Here is a 15,175-nt window from a genome sequence, read left to right as displayed (position 1 = left end):
ACCATTAGGTCCAGTCATGGCCGACTCTGGGGTTGCGGTGCTCATCTCACTTTATTGGCCGAGGGAGCCAGCGTACAGCTTCTGGGTCATGTGGCCAGCATGACTAAGCGCTTCTGGCGAACCAGAGGAGCGCACGGAAACGCCGTTTACCTTCCTGCCAGAGCGGTACCTATTTAGCTACTTGCAATTTGACGTGCTTTCGAACTGCTAGGTGGGCAGGAACAGGGACCAAACAACGGGAGCTCACCCCGTCGCGGGGATTCGAACCGCCAATCTTCTGATCAGCAAGCCCTAGGCTCTTTGGTTTAACCCACAGTGCCACCCGCGTCCTCTCATTTTCTTACTCATATTGAAATACTGCCCCTGAATGAGGCCAAATCTAGATTCACAAAATGTTTAGGGGTATGCGTACCCCTGTGTATCCCCAGAAAAAAGCACTGCTCATAGGATAAAGGAGGAATGGGAAGATCAGGATCCTATCTAGACACAGGCCCAGATGGAGCTTCCTAATAAATTTAATGCACAATTTTTGATTCCCGGAATGTATTTTTATCCGTAACTCATGAAAACAGTCTAAAATATTGCCAAAGAATAGGCTTGCATGCAAAGTCTTACATAATACAAAAACTGCACAATGCCAGATAAATGAACAAGATATAATTTAGCTGGAACACTGAAGGTTTGAAATTGCCTGGTCTTAACAAAATGGGTTACAGAAACAATACTGTGGATTTTGAAAAACCACATGCAAAAAGGCTCCGTATTGCTTTTTACAGTTGTGTGGCAGGAACAATTATCGCAGCCCACTGACATAAATCCTGCCAGGTGAAACTGAAATCTAAGGATTCAGATTTCGTTGTATAATGAACAGCATCTGCTTTCATCTCGGACACAGCAGGGATGAGGCAAGAGACATCATTCAAGATGTAACAAATGAATCAGCAACCAGCATGGCACAGGGAGCCTTCTAGTGGGAAAGATGGCGGGAAAGCATGAGTAAAATGTTTTAAACAAGAACATCTGCATGCGTAAGTGAATCTAACGTGGGAGATTTTTTAAATTTTTTTTAAAAAGCAATCCAGAATGAACTCTCTCTGTATGTGGATAGATAGACAGATATAAAGAATGACCTGTGTTTGGACATATAATAACTTAATATTCTACATCATGGGTGGGAAACAATCGTCTCAGTCCCCAGGTCTTACTTTTACAGCCTGTTGCTAGAATCCTCCATTTCAACTACGAACAAAAGTGGTTGTGGAGATGCAAATATGACAATTGGCTTTAAGCAATGAGCTACTGACTTATTACATCACATTCTGCAAAACCTGAATAAAGTGGGTTGGGGGTTTTTTTAGGGTTGCTTTTGAGAGTTTATTTAAGCTGTAGGAAACAAAATCTATCACTTATTGACAGAACAATGACCATTTTCAAACAAATCTGGAAAGTTGATTTGGAAATAAAAGTTTAAAGTCGAGTGTTCTGGTTCCTGACTCAAGCCATGTCCTTTTCCCCAAGGTATGTACCATATTTTCCCATGTATAAGACTACGGTTTTTTTAACCAAAAAAATAGGTTTAAAATTGGGGCTCGTCTTATACATGGGTAGTGCTGAGGAGTCTTTTCTTAATTTGGAGTCCCCAAAAATATACATGGGGGCGTCTTATACACGGAAAAATACGGTATATATACACAGACACATATGAAGTACATATGCTTAAATTTAAAACTGTAGTTGCCAGTAGGTTACTCAAAGCTGTAGCTATAGGAGCAACAAGGATCTGTTACTTATCCATTGCCTACCTGCTAATATTCATGCCAATAAGCCTACACATCACTTGATAGATCTGAATCCAATAGGCATAAATCTGAAGTGCCCTTTGAGAAACAACACATTGTAGACTCAAGTGATGTTACCTGTTTGTTTTGTATTGTTTTCAATGCATCTTCATTCATATTCTGGCTCAACAAAAAATATGTATAAATATTTGGGTAGAGCAGACAGGAACTCAAATGATTCTGAAAGGAAACATTTAACAGCAAAGAATCTGGAACATAATATGAAAGCGGATAAATAATAACTGACTCATATAGTATTAAGGTGGCAAGGATTCCTAATGAACGTTTAAGGAAACCATGTTATTTAATGAATATATCTAATTTTAACTATTATATAAAACTGCAAATTCTAACTAACAATGGTAAGAAACAGAAAAGTGCAAGGACCAGATGCTCTGCAAAAGAAAAGTGTATCTGGACCTTCTAGGATCTCACTGAACAGTCTCCTGCCGCTTTACTCACCTCAGTTTAATTAATCACAGACCATTTTAATCAAGAACATAATGGAACTGAAACCCTGTCCAGTATTTATTTTTAGTACTAATATCAATGTGAACAAGAATGCAATGCAGTTCTCATGCAAAAGGTCACACTGTCTGGTTACTGTACTCAGAGATTAGACTTAAATGCCACAGCAGACGATGTAAACTTAATTGTGGCAGCCTAAAAAGATGTATTTTTAATGGAGGGCTATCTGTATTACATCCCACTTTCTGCAACAAGTTCTTACAAGAAAACTACAACACATGATCACATGATCACATTCCTAACAATTACCCTTGTCTTTGCTACTTGGGTCTACCTAATTGTATTGTTGTAAGCCATCTTGTTTTAAAATATGCAGGAAATACATTTTAAAAACAATAATTATCTGATCTACAAATAGAATTATTTGTATGACCTCTTAGATGATTAAAAAAAACATTTTAATGAAATTATGTCTGTTTTTATTCAGACTATTTAGTTTATGATGCAGCATATGATTTTAAGAAATCATGAAAGTATTGCTTGTGTAGGGAAGATATTGGAATACATGAATGATAAACATTTGAAAATCATTTGTGCAAGGGAGGGCACAGTAGTAAAAATGATTATATTTATTTATATCCCAACTTTTCCCCAAGTTTTTCCCTAACAGGAACTTAAGGTGGCTTACAGATGAAACACCACCGACCTTCTGATCAGCAAGTCCTAGGCTCTGTGGTTTAACCCACAACGCCACTCGCGTCCCTTATACAGTCATACCTCGGGTTAAATATGCTTCAGGTTGAGCATTTTCAGGTTACGCTCTGCGGCGACCCGGAAGTAAAACGGAATGCGTTACTTCCGGGTTTTGTCGCTCGCACATGCGTAGACGCTCAGAATGATGTCACGTGCATGCGCGGAAGCGGGTTGCATTCGCTTCAGGATGCGAACGGGACTCTGGAACGGATCCCGTTCACATCCAGAGGTACCACTGTGTGTGTGTATATATATATATATATAGAGAGAGAGAGAGAGAGAGATAAAAATTTTCACTCCATAAGACATACCTGACCATAAGACGCACCTAGTTTTTAGAGGAGGAAAGCAAGAAAAAAAAATATTCTGAACAAAACAGTGGATGTATGATTTTTGTGGTTCATGCTGTGGCCAAAGACATGATATGTGGTTTGACAGTAAGTTTGGGGTAGCCCAATGCAAAAATCCTGAGAATCTATGTGGATCCGTGCTTTCTAACTACGTTTTTGCGGCACTGCGGACCCATGAAACAGTGGGTGGGTGATTTTTTTGGTGCAGGCTGTAGCCATGGACATGCTATGTCAATTGATGGTGAATTTGGGGTGACCCAATGCAAAAATCCTGAGGATCCATGTGCTTTTACCTCCCCCCTACCAGGCAGCCTCCTTTATCGCTAGCATCTCTTATCTCCCTCCTGATCGCTTGCTGATCAGCTGCTCAACGGCTTCGTTTCAACACCCCCTTCCCTCTTCTTTACCTTAGTATCTTTTCCTTAGCTGGAGCAGTTTTTTGCTCCTCCTTTTCTTCTAATTTCTCTCCTCATTGCTTGTTTTAGTATTCCTGTCTCCTCTCCTTGCAAGTTCGCTGTCTTTACCTTCCCCCTCCCCCGGCAGCCTCCTTTAGCTGCAGCCTTATCTCCCTCCCGATCGCTTGCTGACCAGCTGCTCAGTGGATTCCTTTCAACACCCCATTCCCTCTTTCTAAAAAAAAGAGCATGATCTGCTTTTCGCCCAGTGCAATTCAGCTCCAGGGACCATGCATTCGCTCCATAAGACGCACAGACATTTCCCCTTACCTTTTAGGAGGAAAAAATTGTGTCTTATGGAGCGAAAAATACGGTATATATGAAAGGTATATTAAAATATAAATAAGTACTATAAAAACATCATAGTACCAGCCCTTTGGTTACAAACAGTCAGCTCCAAAAAGCCTGTTAGAATAAGAAAGTCTTCACCTGCCAGAGTAAGGAAAACAAGGAGGGAACCCATCTAGCTTCTCTTGGGAAGAAGTTTCAAAGTCTGGGAGCAGCCACCAAGAAGGCCCTCTGCTGCGTCCCCAACAAGCCTGCCTCTGAGGGAAGTGGAATCAAAAGAAGGACCTCCCTTTAAGACCTCAGAGTCTGGGCAGGTTCATATGAGAATCAAAGAAGTGACTTTCAATTGTACATGCTTTAAAGCAGTGGTGTGGAAGCTTCAGACTGTTGCTCTGATTAGGCCTGGCAGGTCTAATTTGGCTCGCCTAGTCAGTTCAGCCAAACTGCCCTATAACTGACACCATATATTTAAGGTTCTGAACAGGTACATTCCCCTAAAAATCAATGGTACTTGCTTGCACATAATCTGTGGTCAGACTCGTGGTCTTAATTTTATACCTCTATTATACTACGCCATATGCATCACATGCCTGCAATTTGTACCCTCTGGTCCCCAAACACAGAGTAACTGGAATAAGAGGGACTGGCTGAGTGTTTTCAAAGCCTTTCAGAAGACAGGTGGCATGTGTAGCTTTAGAGCAGAGAGGAGAAAAACAGGTCTCTTAAGATATGATCACAGAGCTGCTGAGATGGAACGGAGGCAGCGGGATTCTCCAAATGTTAACTTTCACCACAGAAAGCAATAGTGTCCTAAAACCTGAAAATGTGGGGGAATGTGAGCTGTACACAGGTTGAGGCACTTGTGACCCTCTAGGTCAGGGGTAGGCAACCTAAGGCCCGGGGGCTGGATGCGGCCCAATTGCCTTCTCAATCCAGCCTGTGGACGGTCCGGGAATCAGTGTGTTTTTACATGAGTAGAATGTGTGCTTTTATTTAAAATGCATCTCTGGGTTATTTGTGGGGCCTGCCTGGTGTTTTTACATGAGTAGAATGTGTGCTTTTATTTAAAATGCATCTCTGGGTTATTTGTGGGGCCTGCCTGGTGTTTTTACATGAGTAGAATGTGTGCTTTTATTTAAAATGCATCTCTGGGTTATTTGTGGGGCCTGCCTGGTGTTTTTACATGAGTAGAATGTGTGCTTTTATTTAAAATGCATCTCTGGGTTATTTGTGGGGCATAGGAATTTGTTCATTTTTATTTTCAAAACAATCACCACATGGTCTGAGGGACGGTGGAGCGGCCCACGGCTGAAAAAGCTTGCTGACCCCTGCTCTAGGTATTGTTTGTCAGCTCTGACCCCATCCTAACAGGTTTATTATTACTTATCAGTAAATGGGGTTGCATTTATCTAGCTGACTCTAGTGCAGCTCTCTACACTGTCACTCAATTAAAACTATGCTTCTCCTCAAGAGCAGATTCCCAAACAGTATAAAATATAGCCTTGGCTGAAACTGCTAGATCCTAAATGGAGCCCCCACCCCTCAAACGTACAGATGTCTGAGACACAGGAGTATTATTATTTGTTACCTGCGGCCAAGTGTGTGTGTATATATATGGACATTTGAGGCCTAGACCTATTTGATTAGATATGCATATTCACCATCCAGGTGCATTTTGCCTTTTTGCTGTTGCTCCCAGACTAAACCAGGCTTTTTGGGGGCCTCTGATCTTCCTTGCCAGTTCTCCTCCAGCTGCCTATACGGAGTTTCACACAACATTCCTTGTTTATATCAACAGTGCACTTAAGCTCAGGGCAAGATGACTAGTCCCTCAGAGGGTGGCAAAAGTACAAAGCTAAGTACTGATCTGCAATTTCTGGTAATTGTGCTGCTGGCCATCCAGAGTTATGGATGGGAAGAATATAAAACAACCCTCTCCAACAATGGGTAAAATAAAGAATCCTTCCACCGCTCTCCCATGGCAAAAAAAATTAAAACTTGGGGCATTTTGGCAAATTGGAGCCCATTTCCAAAACTAGGCAGCAAAGAGGCTCTACCATGCTGAAATCATTTCCAGTGCTCAAATGAGAAACTTGAGGCAGCTGGGAAATCTTACAGCTAGATGAACAGCAGCTTGCAATAAAAGACAGTGTAAATAAGGTATATTGAAGCTAAATTGGATTCGTTTGAAGAACCGTTTATTTTGAAGGGGGTGTAAGTGGAGGAATTAACGAAGAGAAATTAACTTAACTCAGTTAAGTTTAAAAAAAAAATACAGAAAAATGCCTGACCTGCTATGAACCTTTTAACAAAGAAGAAATCTTTGGGCTACCGGAACATGTTAAGCTCAGTGCCATGCCCTGCCCTGCCCAAAAGGTGAAAACTAGGAAGGGTGGCTTCTGGTAAGAAATTTAACGCCAGTTTGAAGAACTTTTGTTTCTCTGAAATGAACTCAGCCCATCTCAAGTAGTAGCACAAAGAAATATGTGTTAACCCAATAACAGAGAACATGCTGGTGAATATATTTAATCAGCAGATTCTTAAAGAAAAAAAATAAGCATTCCTATTATCATTTCTTCCAAGATCTTGTTTATTGAAATAAAAACACCTACATTTATCACAGTTTGAAAGACAGCAAAGTGTTATTTGCCATAATAGGTTAATTTTGAAAGTAACATTTTAACACATACTCCTGTGCCCTAAGGGAAAGTTCAATTTAACTTATGCTGGACACTTGGGCCAGGTCTTAAAACCACCCTGTCATGGGTGTTCCTTCCTTGCTGACAGAGCTCCAATCCTCTCATTCTCCTAGCTGAAATAATTGCCCTGAGGAAAACCACTTTCCATGTCAATTTCCTAAAAAGGGGTGAAGTGTATATGCTCAGAGGGATGGGCCATGATGGCCCTAAGGAAATCTATGGGTTACTAGAGGAGACAACAGAGAGGCTCTCCAGGGAAAGGAAGTAGAAGCCACGGGAGTAGCCTGGCATGAAATCTCACCCAAGGCACTAACTCTATTAACAGAACCATGGAGCCTTGAAAATGGTCCAGATGCACAAGCGAAAACGCTAGCAGCAGTATAATAAGGAAGAATAAGGGGAGAAAGTGATCTAAATATGCAGGAATGGTGGGAAAATTAAATGAACCAGGGAAGGGGAAGAAGGGAAGTCGCTGAATGTTTTTATTAAAAGAAAGTTATTAACAGTGGGAATGTATATTTGAATGTGAATGTAATTTTGGAAAGGGTAATAATGAAATTTATAAATAAATATTTAAAAAGAAGTTGGTCCAGATCCACCAAGAGAGCCAGAGAAAAGGCTAGGTTTTTTTCTGGATGTACGACAGGAGATCATAGAGTAATAGAATCATGTAGAGTTGGAGGGGACCCTGAGGATCATATTATTATTACTCAATCAAACAGCACCACAGTTGCATGCAATTCTGATAAAATATGAATCAGGTTTGTGCAATAAGGCTAGGCTGAAATGACTTCCTCCCACAGCAGTTTGTGGGAGTCAATGATTATGGAAGAAAGTAAGATAAAAGGTAAAGGTAAAAGACCCCTGGATGGTTAAGTCCAGCCAAAAGCGACTATGGGGTTGCGGCGCTCATCTCACTTTCAGGCCGAGGGTGCCGGTGTTTGTCCACAGACAGCTTTCTGGGTCATGTGGCCAGCATGACTAAACCGCTACTGGCACACGGAGGACCATGCCGAGTGCCAGAGCGCACGGAAACGCCATTTACCTTCCCGCCGCAGCAGTACCTATTTATCTACTTGCACTGGCATGCTTTCGAACTGCTAGGTCGGCAGGAGCTGGGACAGAGCAACGGGAGCTCACCCCGTTGTGGAGATTCGAACCGCTGACCTTCCAATCAGCAAGCCCAAGAAACTCAGTGGTTTAGACCACAGCACCACCTGCATTCCCTAAGATTAGGCTGAAACGACGTCCTCCCACAGCAGTTGGGGGGGGGGGTCAATGATTATGGAAGAAAGTAAAGAGGCCATAATTGGATGAACTACTGAGGTGGAGACAAAACCTGCCTTCTGCCTCTGCTGAACGTACTAGTTTAAGTTTCCAGTTCTATGAAGAAAAATCAAAATATAAATAAATAGCCAATATCTACCTTTTCCCTTTCAAGAAGCAAATGTTCAGCCAGTAGAAGTGGACAGGAATCTCGTCCACACATGGAGACAGAGTCCACATGGCCTTCATCTGATCACAGTTTAGAGAAATAATGCTGTTTCCCATACTTTAGTCCTCATCAAAACTGCCTAGATCATTTGTCTTTTGTTTTGTCCGTCCGAAATCTTAATAAAATGCTTCTAGATTAGAAACTTGAGCATTTCTGCCTGGTGCCCAAGGGGATCATAGCTAGTTGTCTTGATCAGGAAGGATGGTGTCTGGGAAGGGAGGACCTCCAACAGAGGAGAGAGGACAAATAGAAAAGGGGAGTGGGGAAGAGGAAGTACTTTAAAAAGAACCAGAGATGCTGCAGACCACCCAGGAGAAAAGGAAAATATTACCAATAAAAAAAGTCTTTTGAGTATGTACAGTGGCTAGTTGTCCAGTTTTAACTTTTCAAATGTTTCACATATTTTTCCTTCCCGTGCACATGCAGAGCTTAATTCACTTTCAGAACAAATTGCCCGAAAAAACTTTTTCAGTTAGAGCTGGTTTACATATTTAATACGTATCAGCAAGGAGCTTTCCTAAACTTACAAACTAAACTATGCAACAATTAACTGAAAATCGTTATGAGATTTCTAGAGTTACATGGTGCTTAAACCGAATTCTGTTAGGGGCAAACTGAAAATGGTATGTCAGTAAAAAGCAAATGACAGTGCCATAACAACATAACAAAATATTTGTTCTATATTGGAGTTAATCATTCTTGCTAAGTTACAGAACACAGAATTATCCAACGTCTGGTGCTGTACCATCCATAAAATATAGGATTTTCTTCCATAAGTGCAAAACGCCAGATATCTGAAAGTGACAAATGTTAGTTGCAATGATACACAAGTTTGAGACCCTATAACAAAACATTGCTGCATGGATTTCCGATAAGGGTTCCAACCACTCCATTCTATTCCATTCATCCTCCCCTATCAGCCAGTCAGCATTCCATGCCCACTGAGCATGTTCAGTCCTTGTTGTGGTGTTTGGGGGGGGAGGTTGTTTGTGGAAGGGGATAAGGGGTGAATATAAAGGTAAAGGTAAAGGTACCCCTGCCCGTACGGGCCAGTCTTGACAGACTCTGGGGTTGTGCGCCCATCTCACTTAAGAGGCCAGGGGCCAGCGCTGTCCGGAGACACTTCCGGGTCACGTGGCCAGCGTGACAAAGCTGCATCTGGCGAGCCAGAGCCGCACACGGAAACGCCGTTTACCTTCCCGCTGGTAAGCGGTCCCTATTTATCTACTTGCACCCGGAGGTGCTTTCGAACTGCTAGGTTGGCAGGCGCTGGGACCGAGCAGCAGGAGCGCACCCCGCCGCAGGGATTCGAACCGCCGACCTTTCGATCGGCAAGTCCTAGGCGCTGAGGCTTTAACCCACAGCGCCACCTGCGTCCCACCCAGGGGTGAATATACTTGCTTCTAATCCCAATAAACGTTGGTGGTCTTATCTGCCATGTTGCATCCTGATTTGATCAATGGGCCAGAGTCAATGCCTCCAAAGAGCCATTCTGCTACCCCTGCACAAATGTTTTAAGACCATCTCCATTTAAAGTGTACTGTTGCAAGGAGGGACAGAAATAATAAGGCATCTATGATATTCTGTCCTTAAAACAAACCATTTAGAAAGGCTAGAAAGGCTAGCCATACATCAACCCTGAATGTCAGATGAAAACTCTCAATTCACCCATATGCTTGATCATGTTAACAAACTTATCAGCACCTGGGAACGTTTGGGATGCCATATTTCGCTATTACTCCACAGAGAATTTAGGGCAAGTGCTCCCTACCACAAAATTACTCCAAAACATTCTGTTTTGATTAACTTCTTTTATCACACACCTTTATAATATTTCCTGTAAATTTTTAGAAGTCTAGAAACCTAGAACAGAACATTGTCTTAAAACAGATACTCAAGAGTCAGAATTGTAGTCTAACATGTTATATCAGATTATAAGTAGGGCAAATTACATTTAAAAATTTCTTATAAATTACAGTTAAATGCTGGTTTTGTTAATGTGCTTAATAAACCCACTAACTACAAATGTTGGTTATACAGTAGTCAAGCTGCTTGGTGTTACAGCACTATTTATTTAGAATTTAAAATCAACATTATTTGGGATGCTTGCACTCAAAAACTATATATATAAACAAATACGTTTCACCAGCCTATTGTATCAGTCTGAGAAATCTTCAACTGAATTATTGTAATCCCAATTATGTTTAGAAATTTAATGCAAAACAGGCACTAAGCACACATTACTAAGGCAAAGGGTTTTTTTTCCAACCATGAAAGTGCAGAAGTTTATTCATTATGTCAGCTTTCTCCTCCCTTTGATTAATGTAATTCCTAACAATCATGTTTGCTTCTGCTGCCATTTCTGTTTCTGTTTCTCTCTCTCATACACACACACACGTTTTTCCAGTAGAGCTGAAACATAGAGCTTGTCTTGTTTTCCACCCAGCTAGATACTGTAAAAATCTGAGAACATACTTGATTCTGTTTTCTCCCACCTTCCCTCCCTCCCAGTCTTGTCCTCCTCTCATATACTTGGGTGGGCAGATCCATGGGAAGCTTTGCTTTTTGGTATGGCTACCACAAAGCATTTTGCTACTCTCCTGGAGCACATCTGGGCTTTATATCAGCCCTTTAATTAATCCTCAGTGAAAGCCAAGCTATGACATTTTGACTGGGCAGGCTCCAGTTTTGGACAGGTCTTGATTTATTGCGACTGAGTCTCAACCAACTTTGATTTATTTCAGCTTTGGGGAGAAGGGCAAGTGCTGAACAGAAAAGGCACTGTTGGATGCAGATCACATGGTGCAAAGGGAGGACCTCCGAACTCCTGCGGCCCAAATGACAAACGGCTCAGACAATTGCAATAAAAGGGCAACGCGGCTTGCGAAGAGAAACTCAGAACACGAATTAGTAAAAGAATCCAAGATAACGATATTGAAACAATGCCTTCGGTAAAGTTCAAGCTGTTTGCCAGAAGTGCCAATGAAGGAAGTCCATGTCTTATCTCTGAGAAAACAATAAATCCCCAGCCACTCATTTGAGTTAATCGTTGCGATCATCTGTATTCAGCAAAATACAGAGAAGCGGAGCTGCTGCTATCCCCAATGAGTTACTTTCATTAGAGAGGATGTTCCATTATCCGCCAATCCAGAGTAGATGGCTGTCCTTTTATATCAGGTCTTCCTACATCCCAATCAAATTACCTTTTGATGATTAAGCAAATAAGCAAAGTGACAATTATTCTGTGTAAAAAGAACAGTGCAACAAAAGCTTAAACGGGGGCTTTTTTAAGGTTTTTGTCCTTTTTTAAAAAAAAACCACACACACAACTAAACTACTGCTTTCAAGTATATGTTTAATTGTGACAGTCATCACTGATAATCTGAAACAATCTACTAACCAACAGTAAACCACGTAAGAACATGCAAAGAGCCCTAACCCAGTCCAGGATCCTGTTCTCACAGTGGCCAACCAAATGACCATGGGAAACCCACAAAAAAGACATGAGCACAACCGCACTCTCCCACTCATCTTCTCCAGTGACTGGCCTTCAGAAGCCCATCACCTCCAACAGTGGAAGCAGAACACAGCCATTATGGCAGGTAGCCAAAGAGAGCCTCATCCTCCACGAATCTCTCCAATGCTCTTTCAAAGCCATCTAAGTTAGTGGCCTTTCTTACATCATGTGCTACTGAATTCCAGAGTTTGTGTGCTGCCTGCAAAGGTATGTGCTTTTGTTTGTCCTGAATCTTACAACTTCCAGCTTCACTAGATGTATTGTGAGAAATACTTATTTCTAGCTACTTTCTGCAAACCGTGTGTAATTGTATACACCTCTATCATTTCACACCTTACTTGCCCCCTTTTTTAAACTTAAAAGCCCCCAAAGTTTTAACCTCCCTTTCCTCACAAGGGGGTCTGCTTCATCACTGTGGCTGTCCTTTTCTAAACCGTTCCCTGCTCTATAATTTTCTTTGGGGAGGGCGGTAATCAGGACCTTCCAATACGCCACCCCCTTCATAATTTATGGGAAATAAGGTTTCTGTGCATACATGCACACACTTTAGCAAGAAAGGGGAACTGCTGAATTTGTTCCCACTATTTAATGTGCTTTCAGTGAGGGGAAAACCTTACCTGGATATATCTGTACTTTCAACTGGGTATTAAGTTATTATTTCCTACTCCTCAGTGGTATATATGGATGCACATGGAGTCAGAAGACGAAGGCAGTTGTGAGAGCTGAGTTTTGCTCCCAAGCGTTCTGTCCCAACTCGTGTAAAGCAATACACACACTGTTGTGGCTGCCCTTGTGATTAATCCTTGTCTCTGGGGCAGGAGAGAGCAAGGAGTTTACTGTCACTACTCTGTCACCAGTGGGAGAATGCAAGCACCCAGTGAATGCATGTCCTCCCTATCACCCATATTATCTAAGATGAAAACTTTTCATACAAAATTCAAAAGTGCATGCAATACAACATCAACTTCAAAAGACTTTGGAAGGCATTAACAGTTATTTATTTATCATGCTTGTAGACTGCTTTTGTGAAAAGAAGAAAAAGAAGAAGAAAGTCTCAAAGCAGGTCAAGCTGGACAGAGGCAAATCATGGGAAAATGTGAATTGTATTAAGTGAAATATTTCAGCAGGTAGATTTTTTTTTAATGTAACACATGTTTTGTGTATGATGTTCATCTTCTACAATATATGAGAGATGAGAGGGATGAGAGAGGGGAGAAAAACACTGAAGTAGTAAGAACAACCATGCGGTAATATTGTCTGACAGCCATAAAATCTCACCGCATACTTATCCTGGTAACCAGAGCTGCCAGTCCCCTGAGATAAATTTAAAGCCTGCCAAAGAAGACCAGTTGGAAAGTTCAGCTGCTCTATCTGTGGATCATTAACATTATTTGTTAGGTCAAGCCACATCCCAGAACACCTATAGCTGAAAATTGAAGCATTTGTTCTAAACTAGAAGTGGCATATTAAGTGTACCCTGCAGATTTGGGGAATGTTCTGACACGGAAGAAGAATCACAGTTGTTTAATATACAACTGTGGAGAACGGTCATTTTGTTGATAGATCCTCTTTGTAATAACGTCTAAAATATAAGCATCCTATTAAGGGATGTGTTCCCTCTATGAAACTCACCGAGTCTTTTGGGACAATTAAGAATGTGTGCTCAGATGCACGCCTAAGAGTGTAACTATGCAAACTATTTCTACCACAATATGGATGAAGATGAACATTCAAATGAGCATCCTACTGAAAGGAAGGAAGTGTTGATAGAAGATGTCCACAACTGGAAAAGCGGTAAGTTGCACATTTGGATGCACAGAAGATGAACATTATTCCAGTGCCGTCTTGTAATATACTGATGGACAGTTGCTGACACTTGACTCTCTTTAGCTGGATCAGGTCACTAGGTTTTAAGGGGAGGAGACATTGTACATCATTTCATTGACTACTAACAAATTGCACCTTAAAACTAATGAACTTGATTACGCCATAAGCTATTGTAGACAGGAGCTCATTTCAGTTTCATGATTTTGTTGTTGTTTCTGCTGCAACTGTCTCAGACAACTAGCCCTATTTAAACAGATACAATAGGCTGGGCCACCACAGGGTTTTAAGGGGTGGGGGGGGGAAGATGGCAAGAACAGCATCATCTCAAAACTCTGATTTAGTTTTAAATCACCTGCTGTTTCACAGGTTCACTGAATTTAAAAGAAAAAGCAACAAAACACACGCAGGGTTTTCAATCATAACTTTAACAATAAATTTGGTACACTATATAATATTGTTCTAGAAAACTCTGCTTTGGACAGGAGAAGAAATAAGCTGCTTTTTATTTGACACATTTTAAAGATAATGCATTATTATTAAGAATGAAATAAAAGGTTAGTCTCCAAACTATGACAATAATAATTATTTTCTCAATTGGGAAACCTTATACATGAAAGAAATCCTTCCTCTTACTTTTCAATCATTCCAACAGAGTTCTGAGACCACCAGTGTTAGAAGACCACTTGGAAAACCATGGGAATAGCCTTGATAATAACACACATACAGTTATTGATGCACAGGAAACAAAACCAGATGGCTCTGCTGAAGAAAGCATTTACATGGTTTTTTTTTTTTGCTTTGTAACTCAACAAATGCAACAATCTTTTCTAAAGATGCAGAAACACTGAGATAGATCTGCATAAACAGAGATAGGCTTGGTTTTGTTTTAAATTCCATTATTCACATCTGGGAGAATAACTGCAGAAAAGCAACATGGTACAGTAGCTATGAAACAGATGAGCATAATTTTCCTCAAGAAAAGGAGGCTATTAACAACACTTACTTGTAGACACAACTGTGGTGCTTTGTAAATGAATACCATATGATTTACGTTAGACGGAGCTCCTGCACATTATCATTAAAACCACTTTCTTGCCTCAATTATGTACTTTCAAATACAGAACCTATTCATGTCTGAAATAACTATGGCCTACATTCTTCTTCTTTTCCTCTCTTATTGCCAATCACTCACACTTATCCCACATACAAGAGAGTGGCTCCTATAAGCAGTGCATAATTTTTCCTTTATGTTCTGATGAAAAAAAGCCTGAACCCTTGCCCTGCAAATCTTTTTCCTTGCCTCACGAGAAAGAACCTTTCCTTTTTTCTCAGGTGGCAAAGAGCCAGAAGTCGCATATATGACTATGAATCACGGAACTGCATTCCGCTATGAAAGATGTGCTGGTGGCGGCAGGGGCCATGACTCAAATATTGCATTGGGATTTTTGTTTGCTAAAATGTTGCTGGCACTTAAAACCGGGAAGC

General features: G+C 41.0%; 1 protein-coding gene across 2 annotated transcripts in view; it reads right to left on the bottom strand.

Moving 5' to 3' along the window:
- The window catches only part of GMDS (GDP-mannose 4,6-dehydratase), a 297,379-nt gene that overhangs the window by 183,076 nt on the left and 99,128 nt on the right, over positions 1 to 15,175 (bottom strand). The window contains exons 8-9 of one of the 2 annotated variants that reach the window (XM_079985072.1): positions 1,917 to 2,018; positions 868 to 967 (exon numbers count right to left, since the gene is read on the bottom strand). The exons of the other annotated variant lie outside the window; for it this stretch is intronic. Of the exons in view, the coding sequence (XP_079841198.1) occupies positions 920 to 967; positions 1,917 to 2,018 (150 nt within the window). The 3' untranslated portion in view covers positions 868 to 919. Of the gene's footprint in view, positions 1 to 867; positions 968 to 1,916; positions 2,019 to 15,175 lie in introns of those variants that run through there. 2 annotated transcript variants of the gene reach the window in all.

This window comes from Podarcis cretensis (genome assembly GCF_951804945.1).
Source record: "Podarcis cretensis genome assembly, chromosome: 7".
Lineage (NCBI taxonomy): Eukaryota > Metazoa > Chordata > Lepidosauria > Squamata > Lacertidae > Podarcis > Podarcis cretensis.
Note: the sequence above shows the minus strand (reverse complement) of the source record. Positions and strands in the feature narration are given on the sequence as shown.